The sequence below is a fragment of the Felis catus genome, chromosome B3 (genome assembly GCF_018350175.1).
Source record: "Felis catus isolate Fca126 chromosome B3, F.catus_Fca126_mat1.0, whole genome shotgun sequence".
NCBI classification, from domain to species: Eukaryota; Metazoa; Chordata; class Mammalia; order Carnivora; family Felidae; genus Felis; species Felis catus.
The window spans coordinates 37,520,616-37,535,506 of NC_058373.1; the positions used below are offsets into that span (position 1 = coordinate 37,520,616).

A 14,891-nucleotide genomic window follows, 5' to 3' on the forward strand; every position below is an offset into this window, starting at 1 on the left:
AGCCAGTCTGGCAAGGAGCACACTACGGGGGTCCTGGGGGTCTGGATCTATTGCTGGCTCAGCTACTCCTTCCACGGGACTTGGTCTGGGGACCCCCATGCCTCAGTCTTTTGTCTGTCAAGTGGGCTGGGCTGTGGGCCTCCTCATAGAACATCTGGAAGCACTTGGGGTGCCTGCAGGTGCCTGGGGAAGGGCAGCTGAGTGGAGGACCCTCCCCCACCCCCCACAGTACCACCCGCATGTGGGGAGGCAGCCACAAAGCAGTAATATCTTTATTCCCATCAGTGACGCTGACAGGGCCTGACCCTTTACAAAGAAAAAGGTTAGGAAAAAGAAGGGCAGGGGCACAGGAGCCTCCATTCTTGATGCCCCCACCCCTCTGCCCACCCCCAGTCAGTGCCTCCAGACCAGGAAGGGCAAGGGCTGGCCACTCTTGAGGGCTCCCTATGCTAGCCCATCTGCCGGCGGAGTTGAAGGTGAGAGCAGGGAGGCCGGGCCCAGCAAAGCTCTTCCGGTGCAGACAGCAAACGGGGCGCAACAGGTAGGCTGTCCCCTTGGTGACCAGTCCTGGGCTTTCAGCGCCCCTCTGTGGCGTCATGGGGGCCCCTGTTGATTCCGCCTCTCTTCCAGTGCCCTGCACACCCACATGGACACCACGGTGGCATTTCCGTCATTGAACTGCATGATGAACGGGTGGCCCTGTGGAGGGGAGGAGAGGCTGTGACACGCATTCCCCAGACTGTGCTTCATTACACTCAGCAAGGCCTGTTCTCAGCCCAGACCCTTTTTCTTCTCCGCACTAGCCCTGTGAGATAAGGAGGACAGCTACGAACCCATTTCTCAGCTCGCTGACTGAGGCCGGTGGTGGGGAGATGACATGTCTGTCTGCAGCACTCGCTCACTGCGCGGCTCAGACTCTGCCTGGTGCTCGCCTACTTTCTCCTGAAAGCTGCCCTCGGGTGAGGGCCTGTCCCATGTCCACACTGCCTGGCCCCACATCACCCACACCACTCCAACAGCTGGCCGGCCAACGCCTGGCTCCCGGGTTTCCAGTGTCCCAGTCCAGCTGCTGCCCACAGATCAGAGGATCCTCTCGTCTGAAGCTACGCCAATCCCTTCTAGTGTTCTTTGTCTAAGGCTCTCTGAACAAGTCCCAGTGTGCGAGTGGAGGGAAGGCCAATGTACCAGGGCAAGGAGCAATATGCTGGTGGGTGCAGATCACTCTGCTTCCTGGTGACAAGTTGGGGGCTCGACTTTGGAGGGGCCGGTACTGTCTCTGCATGGCCTGTCTGGGGCTCTAACCTACTTAGCCCATAGGCAGGCCAGGTTATATTTAGCCAGTCCCTTCCCGTGCGGTCCTGAGGAATCAAGATTCACACTCACAATCTTATGGCCTCCTAGGAGTTCCCAGGGAAGGTCAGAAAAAAGTAGTGGCAGTCAAAGAGTCACCTTGATCACAGGCCAAAGGTGAAAGGAAAACTGAAAGGCATGCTCTTCCCTCCTCCTTACCAACTGGCTTCTTTGCTAAAGAACACACATAGGCAGCTTCCTCCTCTACCAAAGACGTAGCCAGAGACCCAGGGAGCCACAGTGGGTGGGCAGAGGCGGGGGGAGGCTCCTTGCTTCCTTCCCTGCCCCCCACCTCCTCCTCTCCCTCCCCTGCAGTCTTCCAGATCCAGCTCCCCTGCACCCTCCAGCTTTCTGAGTCCTTCTTGGGCCCCCCTCACCTCCCCACTGGTGTGAGCTGGGCTCCCAGCACTGCTTTCCCAATATACCCCAGTCCTGACCTGCAGCCCTGGGGGTAGCCAGCCGCTGGCCACACGTTTGAAGCTCCAAGCTGCCTTAAAATGAGCTCATCATGTGGCCAGGAGGGATGTGGGCCCAGGGCGCGATGCCCTGGGTGTCCAGACCCCAGTGTCTGCAGGAGTGACCCAAGACCAGGCCAGGGGAGGGAATGGGGCTGCCTGGTCAGACCTGAGATGTCTCTGGGGACAGGAAGGAAGATCGTCGAGGCTTCCTTACCCTGGACTGATGTCACATCCCCTTTGCTGGCTTTCCCAATTCAGGCAAGGAAAACCGTCCCCAGGAGCATCCTTCATGGCCTGGCTCAGAGACATACAGAACACCGGTGGGGGTGCAGGGAGGGAAGACACTCAGCTTAGAGGGTGCCAAGGACCCCCACCCCGGGCAGGGACTCACCCAGGCCATCACGGAGCGCGGCCTGGAGCCCAGTCAGGCGCCTCCTGTGATCTGCTTGAGACATTCCATGGGGCTCCCAACACAGCTGTGGGGCGGCCGAGGGAGCAGGTGCCCCTTGAGGGCTGCTGCTGGGTAAAAAGAGTGGGAGGCCAGCTTGGGTTGGTGTCCCGCAGGCAGCGCAGACCTGGGTTGGGGGCCGAGGCAGGAGAGGCCCAGGAGGGCCTCTATCTTGGCCCCCATTCGGAGTTCTCCCCCCTGCATATACGCCTACCCCACACCCGCCTTCCTAAATCGCTGCCTAAATAGACGGAATTCTTCCTGAAGTCCGAGTGTCCACATTTCCTTTTCTGGAGGCTCAGGAGAGACGACCTTGCGCCCTTGTGAAGAACAAAGGGAGAAGCTGTGCTCAGGAGCCGATGGGCCCCCTCCCCCCAAGCCCGGGGTAGCACAGTGTCACTTTCCCAGAATGCCCGGTGACTTTGGGGCCCATATGCTCCATCTCTGTTATCATCTGTTCGGGAACAAGCAGAGCGGAACTGCAGGAGGGGAGAGTGGAGGCATTCCTTCAGTTGCGGGCAGGCTGATGGCCGCACTGCAGGGAAGCATTTGCCCAAGTGCCCTGGGAGGCGCAAGGGGGAGGCGGTGGCTCTGGCAGAGACTTTGCCCCTTTCCCGCCCTCCTCGGCTGGGAGGTGACTCTCGCGTCCTGCGGATCCCTGATGCTTTACCCCAGCCTGAAGGGAGTGACCTGGACAAGTGGTCTTGTCCCCAGCTGCCGCTGACTGGCTGGGGGGGTGGAGATGAGTGGAGGAATCACAGAGGGAGGCAGAGAGGACAGAGACAGACGGACACGGAAGGGGAGACCCCGGCCCGTCCAGGCATCCGGGCCTGCGATGTGTGAACTCGGGAGCTGTTGGCAGTGTGGGCCACCGTAGGAGTGAACGTACCAAGAGAGCCGGGGTGCGGGAAATGAGAGCACAGAGAGCAGCAGTGGGCCGGGGGGCCGCGTTCCCGGGGGCCTGGAGGCAGCTCTGCTCGCAGGGCCCGTGAGCCCCTCACGGTTCGTGCGAGAGGCACTGAGTCATAGGTGGGCGCTATGATCTCCACTGTACAGGTGAGGCAACGGAGGCCGCTGGCTCGTGGCCGACATGCCTGGGCTCCCGGAGCTGGGGCTGGACCACAAGTCTCTGTAACCCAGGCCCATCATCTGGGGTTCTCCCAGGCTGACCTGGGGTGTACAGAAGTGGGAGAATCAACACCCAGATCGCGATCCCCCTCACCTCATCTCTGTCATGATTCAGTCCCTCCTAGACAAAGGTGGGCCTCAGGCTGCGAGCCTGAACTGCCCCAGGTCCTGACCTCCATCAGCACTGCCCCTTGGATGCACTGGGAGAGTGCTTGCTCTGCCATGGTGGCAGGTCACTCTCACTCGACTCCCCCTATCCCCATCAGCCTGTGTGGGGAAGCAGGGAATGCCATCATCCCATTCTACAGAAGAGGAAACTGAGGCCCAGGGAGGGAAGTGGCTGGTTAAGTGCTGGCGCTGAACTCCAGTCTTTTGGTTTCTGTGCTGGTGTGTCTCAGGGCTGGACTATGTTCCCTGTGACCCGGGTACTTCCTCTTTATAATACAGCGACCCTCCTCCAGCCCCATGACATGTGTGATGCAGGAACTCCTCATGAGTTTAACGAGCAAACAAAATTCGATGGACAGTTCTGGGAAAAGCACGAGAATCACTCAGCCACTGAAGTGCCTGGTTCCCAGGTGGCTCCGGACAGGCCTGGGCAGATGCTGGCATAGCCAGATGCTCTAGGAGTCCAGGCAAGGCCAGACGCTGGAGCTGGATGGAAGCTACACCCTAAATAACACCGAGTCCAGCACTGTGGGTAAGTGCGCTGTACCGGGCACTCACCAAGGGCTTTGGTCCTGATTTTCCTACAAAAATCATGCTCACTCTGGAGGTGCACACAGCTATGTGCACCCACCTTCCAGATGAAGCAACAGACACTCGGGGACCTGTCCGAGGTCAGCAAAGCGACCTGCACACAGCTTGTCGGGGGCATCCTGCCCCATCCCCGCCAAGGTGGCCGGCCCAGGCACCCGGACCTCTGTCCTCCAGCCAGAAAGTATGTCAGCAGCCACTCTGCAGGGGCTGGCAGGGTGCATGCCAGGCGGGGACTGCGGCTGGTCTTGCTGGCCTTGTCACCAGCGGTGGGAGCCACTCTCATTTCCTGGATTCTCTCAGGGCCAATTGCAACAATTACACTGGTGAGCGTTGAAGTATTATGGTCCACAAACTTCGCCACAGAAAATGGAGGCACAATGAAGGCAAAAGGGTGGGACTGCAAGAGGTAGGATGACCCCAAAAGTGGGACGTGGAGGGGGGGAGTGAGAGGGACGAGCCAATGGCAGCCAAAGACGGCTGGTGTTGCCTGGTGCAGACGCGGCCGCGTGGGGCTGAGAAGGGATGGTGCTGGTGCAGCTCGGGGAGCAGGTGGAAACTAACAGCTCAGGAAGAGGAACTGTAGTTGTTCCTGCTCCTTCAACTCGGCAGAGTGACCGGTGTTTCGCCAGAGTGTAACTCTCTGCCTCTGTAACAATGTCCCTGCTTTTTCCCCATCGGTTTCATTGTGATGAGATGCCTTCCTGACAGCGGGGCGCTCCAGAGACCCTCCCACGTGGGCAGCACTCTGCCCTCTGCCAAGGGGGAAGGGAGACGGTGGGTGGCAGGGAGCCAGGGGGTGGTTAGTGTGCCCACTGTGTGGGTGAGTAATGGAGGCCCCGAGCCTGCAGTGGGGTAAATCCTGCCTGAGGCTCAGGCGTCTGGACTTCTCACGCTCTGCCCTTAGCTGGGTTTTGACTTTCTGCCCAAATGGGAATTTACCCATTTGAGTCTTCACACTTTGTTCTCTTGTGTAATTTCCTAAAGAGCATCGTGCATTTGAATCCTTTAATAATATGCAGGTGTGGCTGCAATGCTGGCACATAGTAGGCCCTCAATTAGTAGCAGGCCTGTGGCACGACAAAGTCACTGCGTATTGTGTATGTGTGCATCTACTCGTCAAGCACTTGCTATGCGCCTTCTGGCTGCCTTACATCTATCTGCACATGGCCTTGAACCCTCCCAACACCCTCATTTACAGACAAAAGAAACTGAGGTGCCAAGAAATGTGACATGGGTCAAGGTCATAGAACGAGAAAGTAGCAGACTTGGGATCTGCATCTAAGACTCTCTTCTGTCATAGAGGACATCAACTTCTGTGCTCATAGAGGTCAGGCACAGTGAGCTCTAAATTTCTACTTTTTAAAAAGAGTATCTTGTACTTCATAGGTGCTCGACAGGTGATTTATTTTTATTTATTTTTATTTTACAGAGAAAGGGGGAGAGGGGCAGAGGGAGAGAGAATCTTAAGCAGAAGCCCGATGGGGGTCGATCCCATGACCCTGAGATCATGACCAGAACTGAAATCAAGGGTGCCTGGGTGGCTTAGTCAGCTAAATGTCGGACTTTAGCTCAGGTCATGATCTCGCAGTTTGTGAGTTTGAGCCCTGCATTGGGCTCTGTGCTGACAGCTTGAAGCCCGGAGCCTGCTTCAGATTCTGTGTCTCCCTCTCTGTCTGCCCCTCCCCTGCTCATGCTCTCTCTCTCAAAAATAAATAAACATTAAAAAAAAAATCAGACACTCAGCTGACTGAACCACCCAGGCGCCCCTCAATAAGTGATTTTTAACTGGTAACTGCAGTTAGGGTGCCAAAAAGGCATATGTGTCCCCCCCCCCTGTTCAAAGTCCAATGTGTTAGGCACTTCTATTCAAATAGTTTACTTAATAATCAGCAACTCTAAGCATTAATAGTATCTCCACTTTATAGATGAGGAAACTAAAGCACAGAGAGATTGAGGAACCTGCCCAAGGCCATACAGCTTCAATACAGTGTTGTCTCCAGAGCCCATGCCCTCAGCCACTGTGTTGTCCTTTGTTATCAGTGCCAGAGCTGGAAGATGGTGGCATCCACCCTATAGGCCAGCCTGCCCTCAGAGCAGAAGCTGGATGGTCTATTTGATGACCCCAGCTTCCCTGCTTCTCCATTCCTTCTCCTTGGGTCTAGGCTCCAGAGAAGCAGGAAAACTAAGGTCCAGTGTCTGGAAACTTTCCAGGGCTACAGAGACCAGACCCTAGAGGTAAACAGAAAGGACAATCAAAAACAGGATGTCCAACAGCAGGCTGGACTCCAAACTGGAGATCTCACTCCATGGGGCCTTTGTGTCTCCTCTCAAAAAATGCCACCTCTCCCAGACAGAACTGTGCAAACACCTTCGTCCTGACCTCTCTAGAGAACACACTTGCTCTGCTATGTGTTACCATCATTTGAACCCACTTTATCCTAACACTAGACTGTTAGGATAGTCTAGGATAGACTGTTAGGATAGAAACCACTCAAAAGCAAGGCAATACTAATCGCACAGCAGCCGCCAAGAAAAGGGAGTTGGATTGACTGGTAAGTTATGGCATCTCCCCAGGAACCTGATGCCAGGCTGAGACGCATCACAGGCTGGGGTGGGAAGGCCTAGCAAGAAGGCTCCACAAGCCGAGGCTGCTCTAGACTCTAGGGGGGGCCTCTCTGGACCACAGGACTCCCCTCCCACAGGGTGAGCCCCCGACCACCAGGCACTCCTCTCCCACCAAGGAAGCTGCATGGAAGAGAATTCCAGGGACCCATGAGCCTGCTGAAACAAGCAGGCCCAGCCCAGTTACACTTCAGCCAAGTCTAAACCAAGTAAAGGCTGCTTGGGTGGGCTGGCAGGGGCAGTCTTGGGATTAGGTGGGGCCTGTAAGGGGTGACCTGAGAGGCTTCAGGGGCCCCAACGTCAACACACTGCCCAGCACTCCACCTTTTTTTGCTGGGCCCGCAAGCCTTGCCTGAAGGCTCTCTGCACGTGCCTTCAAGGTTCCAGCCCTAATGGCAGGGCTAATGCTTTAGTCTCTTCTCAGCAATAGTGGAGGAGTGGTAGACGGGACCTCAGAGACCAGTGGGGCCGCAGGATGTGAGGTGTGTTGGGGCTTCTACATGTTTCATTCAAGTTGTTAAGAAATATTTTCACTATATTCGTAATTAAAAAATAACATACGCAGTCAGATGCTTAAGTCAACGTGTCACACTGAATACTGGCAATCCATCACCATGGACTGTGCTGTTAGCTTTTTTTTTTTTGCAACTCTTGGAGGAAAGTCAGTCTGCTTGTTAGATCGGTGCATATTACTTAACTTCTTATCTGTGGGTTGACAACTAGGAGGGGCTGTTCTGGTGCACTGGCCTTGGAACACACTCAGGGCTGTGATGTCCACTCACACTGTAATGATCCATTGGGCTGTGTGAGTGGCACACGGGAGCCAGGTGCACTGAGCCCATGAAGTATGTCTGCCCAGAGACTGCCACGCGAGGCCCAGCAAGGGGGAGAGGGTCAAGGCTGCTCTGAGTTTCTGATGGTGTCGGTTCCAGTAAGTTCTGAGTACCTCTTGTCTGACCTACAGATTTTGAAAAGCAACTCATATGAACAGTTGCTGGTTACTCGCAATGACTAAGGTTCGAAATAAAAGTTTTCTGCTACTCCTTTTTTAAAGCTTCTCTATGGGTTTAACTGACGCCTAAGTTGAGCAGGCAGCCGGGGAAATCAGGGTTTCCGTGATTCCGTGCTACTGAGACAAGAGCAGAGAGAAACTGAAAGCTGGTGGCAATAAAATCGTAACTGTCACCTACGAGCCCAGCTCTCAGATTTTTGTGTTCTTCAAGAGAGGTCTCATAAATGACTTTATAAAGAAGTGTCAACAATGAATACTAATACATTCATGCTGGAAAAACCACCCTCTTTTCTATATTGAGATCCTGCATTAATTTTACCTCATAAAAAGCATTCCACGGCTAAAGGTTCAAAACTACATATCGAATCCCTACTTACTGAGGAGAGAAGTTCAGCTTAGAGAGCGGAATGACTTATAAAAGGATGCACAGATGTCTGATGTCTCTGCACCTGCTGACAAGTGGCAGGGCAGCGAGCAGCCTTTATACTATTAATTACATGACATAATAAGTCATAATCACCCCTGGGGTCAACTCCGCCTTTCAGGCCGGGCATGCCAGGCTGGTAACCAGGGGGAGCTGGGGAGAGAGGTGGCTGGAGGGGAGACCCATGAGGGACTCAGCAGGGAAGAGCTGAGGTACCTCAATAGAAATCCTCTCTGTCCCTGTGTGGGGTAGCGCAAGGAGCCCTGTACAAAGAGTCAACAAACCTTCTCTTGTTGTCCCAGAGTGATGGCTTGGGAAGGGCTACGATCGCCTGACTGTAGAGGAGAGACTGATATGGGGGCGGGGGGGGGGGGACTCCATTCCCCAGGCTTCATCATTCCACCAGAAGGACTTCTGTTGTTACTACTTTCCTGAGCCTTGCCCCCACGGAGAAGGAATGGTGACACTGGGAGGAAGGACTGAGCGTGATGAGCTCAGGGGTCTCCTGCCCACCGGAAGGGTGTGTTCTGGTCTGACCTCTTATTGGAGAGGCCTGAGGTTGCTCACCCCTGGGACTCAGTAAATTCCCAGCAAGGCCACTGGGGCCACAAGGTAATAAGCACATCCTTTAATCCAGGTCTTCATAGAAGTAAAGCTGATACTTGCTCTCCACCATTTCCTGAGTCCTGTTTCCCAGCTGGTTTTGAAGATAAGGACCATGTTTGCTGACCTCCTCACTCCCGCCCAATACCACTGCACTCTCTTCCTCTTGGGGTGGGTTAAAATAAGGACCAAACAAGATCGCCAGCCCACAGACACAGGCAGGCAGTGTGAGGGGTGGTTATTACTCCTCTGCATAGAACACTTTGGGGGTACAGCTGCAAGATGAGGGTGTGAGCCTGGTTTCTGTACAGCTAGTGTGGAATCCGCCTGTTTACCTAGCCTGACTTTCTAGAATGTGCTTTCTCAGCCTCTAATTTCTAAAGCTTCTCCCTGGGTGGGGGTGAGAGGGGACCCTTCCAGCCCTTCATTTTCGTTTAAGACCTAAGAAACAGTTTGCAGCTGTGACATGCCATTTCAATCAACCTTCCTGAGTTTATTCTTCACAATTGCTACAGAAATAGATGTTCCTCCCCAAATATTCAATTATTAGCAGCAAATTGCTTACCTCTAGCCATCCTACACTATACACAAACAGCTAAGGGGGTCAAGGAGCTCTCCACCTTTCATCTGAGCAGATCTATGTGCTCCTACACAGAGTAATTGGTCAGAAAATGGCCCATCGAGAGAACAAGATGTTTCCAGAGGTCTCCATGAGTCATTCTAGGGCCTGTACGGTGTGGTACAGGGACAGGGCACAGGGTGACTTCAGAGGGCCATGGTGAGGGGGGTAAACATGCAGGATGCCAGCACTCGTGAGTCTGTGTCAGAGGAAGCTGGCCCATGTGAGTGGCAGAATGGTGCCTCTGGCCCATTTAAGGGGGGCTGTGGTGGCCGTCTGGTAGGGAACTCAGATAGGGCTGGGGATAGGATGCTGGCTCCCTAGGCAGTTTCAGGGTGGGCAGATGCCCAGAGGAGTCGGGATCAGAGGGTACCAGAGGGAGAATGGGGGTCTTGCTCCAATAATGCTGAGGACTCTTGCCTGAGAGGCTGAATGCGTAACAGGTCCAAGCAGTGAATATGGGACCATTTACTGATTTCTTGATGTTTAAGGTTTGTCTTTTGGGATGACAGCTGTGTGGTGGTGGAGGTTGAAAGCCTCAATGCTCAGAAGGTTGGATTTTCTCCCACCCCTTTTTTTTCTTACCTCTTGAGATTCGATGTTTGTTTGGGGACCTTTGATGGGTGTGTGCATGTGCTCATGTGTGTATGTGTGATGTAGCTTGTGAGTGTACAAAAGGCAGGAGGTAGGCAATGAGAACGAGCACAATTTCTGGTACACAGGGGGAGCTCAGTATGTTTGGAATGATTCTAACAGTCAATGAAGAGACGATGAGAGACAAAGACAGCCTTAAAGCCTTCCTTTTACGTGGCCCTCACCCTGGCAGATAAAATGGAACAGTTTTAAAAGGCATAGCTTAACTCATAAGAAAGAAAGGGAATCCACAAATGCTAACAATGAAGAGGGAACTGAAAACCAGGATTTTAAGTGAGTGGAAGTCTCGTGGCTTTACGGGGGCTACTGGTTCCAGGAATGTTGTCCTGGCAAGTGTGAAAAACTAAGCAGAAACAGGAGACAAGGTCCCCCAGAGGGCTGGCCCAGAGACCCTGAACAAAGCTGAGACTACAGAAGGGGTGAGCTATAAAAAGTCTACACATCAGCATAGGGGACCATAAGGTGGCTCTGAGTAGAGTCACCCAAGAAATATAAAAATGGGGTGGAGCCTTGTGTAGTTGGGGCCCAATATACTACCTCTGTAGTCTGAGAACCCCAGGTTGATAAACTAACAGAATGTTGATCTTGATCTAGTGATACTCTGGAATGTCTGTCAGAAGCATATGAAAAAACCATTCTTGGGCAATCATTCTGAAATTCAAGGATATCCACAGAACAAACTCCACTCAGTATGAGCTTACAGTAAAAATTCCAAAGCATGTGAGGCACTAATTCACCGTGGACCAAAATGAGAAGACAAGACACACACGGGAAGGTGAGAGTTCTTAGAACTGAGGTAATAGAAAAATAATTGGGAAATGTAATGAAAAGCATACATTTGGAAAGACTAAAGACATATAAAAAGAAATTGAAGTACTAAGAAAAGAACAAGATATTATGAGAAAGAGAACAGAGATTTGAAAAAGAATTAAAGGTAACTTATAGAAATAAAACATATAGTCACTGGAAAAAAAAAGAAACTGTGTATAGATGAGCCAGACAGCAGACTGGATACAGCTGAAGAGAGACTTAGTAAGCTAGAAGGATGGTCTGAGAAAATTACAGACAGCACAGTGTGTGTGTGTGTGTGTGTGTGTGTGTGTGTGTGTGTGTCTATGCCTATATATATATATATATATATACATATATATAGGCTATTTATATATATTTATAGGCTTAGACACACACACACACACACACACACACACACACACACACACACACACACATATACATAGGCTACTTTTTAACGTGAAAGAGAAAGGCCCAGAAAACAGACCAAGACAAGACAAGACTGGACATGTGGGGTTGGAGCAATATCCAGAGACAGCTGAAAAGTTTTGGGAACCAATGAAAGACAGGTATTCTCAGATTTAAAAAAAAAAAATCACAATGATCTCCAAGTAGGATAAACATAAGGAAATCTACACCTAGACAAATTGTAGGGAAACTGCGGAATACCAAGAACAGAGATGTTAAAAGCAACCAGGGATAGAGACGTATTGCCTACAAAAGGTGGCAGTTAGGCAGTCAGCAGATTCTGCCAGCAAGACTAGAAGCCAGGGGACAACAGAGTATCTTTAAGGTCATGGGAAAAATGGTCAAATCCGATTAAACTAACAATCAAAAATTAGGGCAAAGTGAAGGCAATCCTAAACAAAAACTCAATAGTTTTACCACTCCCAGACACTCTTGCACAGAGCTCCTAATGGAGGGAGCACAATGCAATAGGAACAAGGAACAAAGAACTGGTGAACACAGGGATAAATCTAAATAAGCACTGATTATATATAAAATGACAATGATAGTGATGGCTGGTCTTAAGGATCTGAAAACAAGATGACAATGAAATCCTGGACTGTGATGACATGTAAGAAGGAACTGATGAGACACCTGTAAGGTCCTTATATCTGGGGGGAGAAGGGCTTTGGCAGAGAGTGCTGGCTGTCTCTCAATAGCCCTTCTCTCTTCCTCCTTCACGATACAAACCCTGATTTTAATGAGGAACACTGATACCCGGCAAAGCAACTGCACGCCCTGCCTCCTTCGCAGCTACTTTTGGCCAATGCCCTGTGAGCACGTATGCTGTGTGCCAATTCCTAGGACTGTCCTGAAAAGAAGGGGCAAGATTTTCTACCACCCCTTCTCACTCCTGCTGGCTGGAGCTCAAATTCCCCTTGGCTAGTAAAATGGAAAGAGCTGGCACACCAGTCTGGGCACCCTGCTTCCTGCTTTCTTTCTTTCTCTTTCTTTCTTTCTTTCTTTCTTTCTTTCTTTCTTTCTTTCTTTCTTTCTTTCTTTCTTTCTTTCTCTTTCTTTCTTTCTTTCTTTCTTTCTTTTTATTTAAAAAAAATTTTTTTTTAACATTTATTTATTTTTGAGACAGAGAGAGACAGAGCATGAATGGGGGAGGGTCAGAGAGAGAGGGAGACACAGAATCCGAAACAGGCTCCAGGCTCTGAGCGGTCAGCACAGAGCCCAACGTGGGGCTCGAACTCACATACCGCGAGATCGTGACCTGAGCCGAAGTCGGACGCCCAACCGACTGAGCCACCCAGGCGCCCCCTTCCTGCCTTCTTTTACATGAAGGAGAATACCCTGTGGTCTTCTTTAAGCTGCTGTTTTTTTTTTTTTTTTTTTAATCATATGCAACTGAAACTAATTCTACCTACTATAAAGGTAAGGCATTGAGCCTAAAGCTGAATACCCTTGTTTGGGAGTGTATATTTAGTAACTAACCTTAGGCTTTGCTAAATTAGATAAAAAATTTAGGGATAATCAATGAGAGGCTAGAAATGGAATGTAATTTCTAAACAAATGGAAAGAGTAAGAGGAAAAGAAACAAAACCCCCAACAGAGTGGGGAAAAATAAGTCAAAAAAAGTACTGTAGAAAGTACAAAATAGGATACTGGAAAAAAATTCAAGCATACCAATAAGCAATACATATAAACGATTAATTAAGAAAGTAGGATGATATTAAACACACCAACAACAAAACGCAGAGATTCATTTACAACACCAGAGCACAGAAATGAGAACAAAGGCAGAGAAAAACACACAGCAGACAAACACAAACCAAAAGAAGAGAGCATAGGTTCATAAATGGCAGACAAAAAGAAAACTTAAAGCAAAATATATTTGAGACCTTTCACATAAAGGTAAAAGAAACACTCTGAAATGATGATATGGTATTTTGGCATAGGTACCCTACCGTCACTGCCTGAAAGCAAACACTGATAGAACTGCAGGGAGAAACTGACAAAGCCCAAGAACAGAGGAAGATTTTAGCAAAGCTCTCCTAGTAACTGAGAGAGAAAACAGGTAGAAAATTAGGCCACGAGGTATTTGAGTCACACAATTCACACATTTGATCTACAGGATGTAAAGAGGACATTGCATTCAAGAATGAGAGGATACACATTGCTTTCAAGCAAAGAGGGAACATAGGGAGAAAAATCAACCATGTAATAAGGGAGTCTCAACAAATACAGGTCTGATATTACAACAACTATGTACGCTGACCGGTGGTGCATGAAAAGTAGGTAACAATCAAAAGAGAGCAAAACACCTGAGTATTTGCAAATAAAAAAAAAATACTCCTAAATAATTCATGGGTCAAAATTTTCCTAATTGAAATTAGAAATTACTTAGAACTGAGTGACAGTAGAAACACTACACATAAATTTTTGTGGGATACAGCTAAAATAATTATTAGAAGGCAACTGACAGCATTATATGGGTGGATTGGGGGGAAAAGATTGGAAATTTATGAACTAGGTGTCAAAAGAATGTAAAATTATAAACAGAACAAAAAGTAAATCCAAAGAAAACATAAGACAGCAAATAATAAGAACACAAAGGGATTAAATAGAAAGCTATCAAAGAGATGATTAATTCAGTAAAGTATTGGTCCTTTAAAAAACTAGTAAAACAGGGGCCTGGGTGGCTCAGTTAAGCATCCGACTCTTGATTTCAGCTCAGGTCATGATCTCATGGTTTGTGAGTTCAAGCCCCACGTTGGGCTCTGTGCTGACCGTGTGGAACCTGCTTAGGATTCCATCTCTCCCTCCCTCTATCCCACCCTCAAAATTAAATAAATAAACATTAAAAAATAACATATTAAGAAATTAGTACAGCAGACTAACCTCTGATGAAATTGATAAAGGCACAAACAAACATCATCAGGAATGAAAAGAGGATACATGACCACAAATCCAGAAAAAAAAATAAGGACATTATATATGAGGCCAACATATTTGAAAATGCAGAGTGAAGATGACCCAGTAGCAGACAGAGGGGGCGGGGATATGGGTGGATATATGGGGGGGAGGAGGTGGGAAGAGTGATAATGGTGGTGACTGGGAGGTGCCAAAGAACCCTGGCAAAGCATCACCCTCGCAGGTGGGTCATGGGTTCTGAGACCTGGTATCACACTTTTTACTTTTATTTTTTTTAAATTTTTTTTATTTTTTTCAACGTTTTTATTTATTTTGGGACAGAGAGAGACAGAGCATGAACAGGGGAGGGGCAGAGAGAGAGGGAGACACAGAATCGGAAACAGGCTCCAGGCTCCGAGCCATCAGCCCAGAGCCTGACGCGGGGCTCGAACTCACGGACCGCGAGATCGTGACCTGGCTGAAGTCGGACGCTTAACCGACTGCGCCACCCAGACACCCCTCACACTTTTTACTTTTAAAAGAAATTCCTGGGGTGCCTGGGCGGCTCAGTCAGTTAAACGTCCAACTCTTAGTTTCGGCTCAGGTCATGATTTCACGGTTTGTGAGACTGATCCCCGAGTTGGGCTCCATGCTGA

The 14,891-nt window shown here is 50.0% G+C and overlaps 1 protein-coding gene across 7 annotated transcripts in view; it reads right to left on the reverse strand.

Moving 5' to 3' along the window:
* Positions 1–256: 256 nt before the first annotated feature.
* The window catches only part of MAP2K5 (mitogen-activated protein kinase kinase 5), a 277,702-nt gene continuing 263,067 nt past the window's right edge, over positions 257–14,891 (reverse strand). For all 7 annotated transcript variants that reach the window (XM_019832175.3, XM_019832177.3, XM_019832174.3 and 4 more), the window contains one exon: positions 257–699. In XM_019832175.3, the coding sequence (XP_019687734.1) occupies positions 595–699 (105 nt within the window). In that variant the 3' untranslated portion in view covers positions 257–594. The remainder of the gene's footprint in view (positions 700–14,891) is intronic.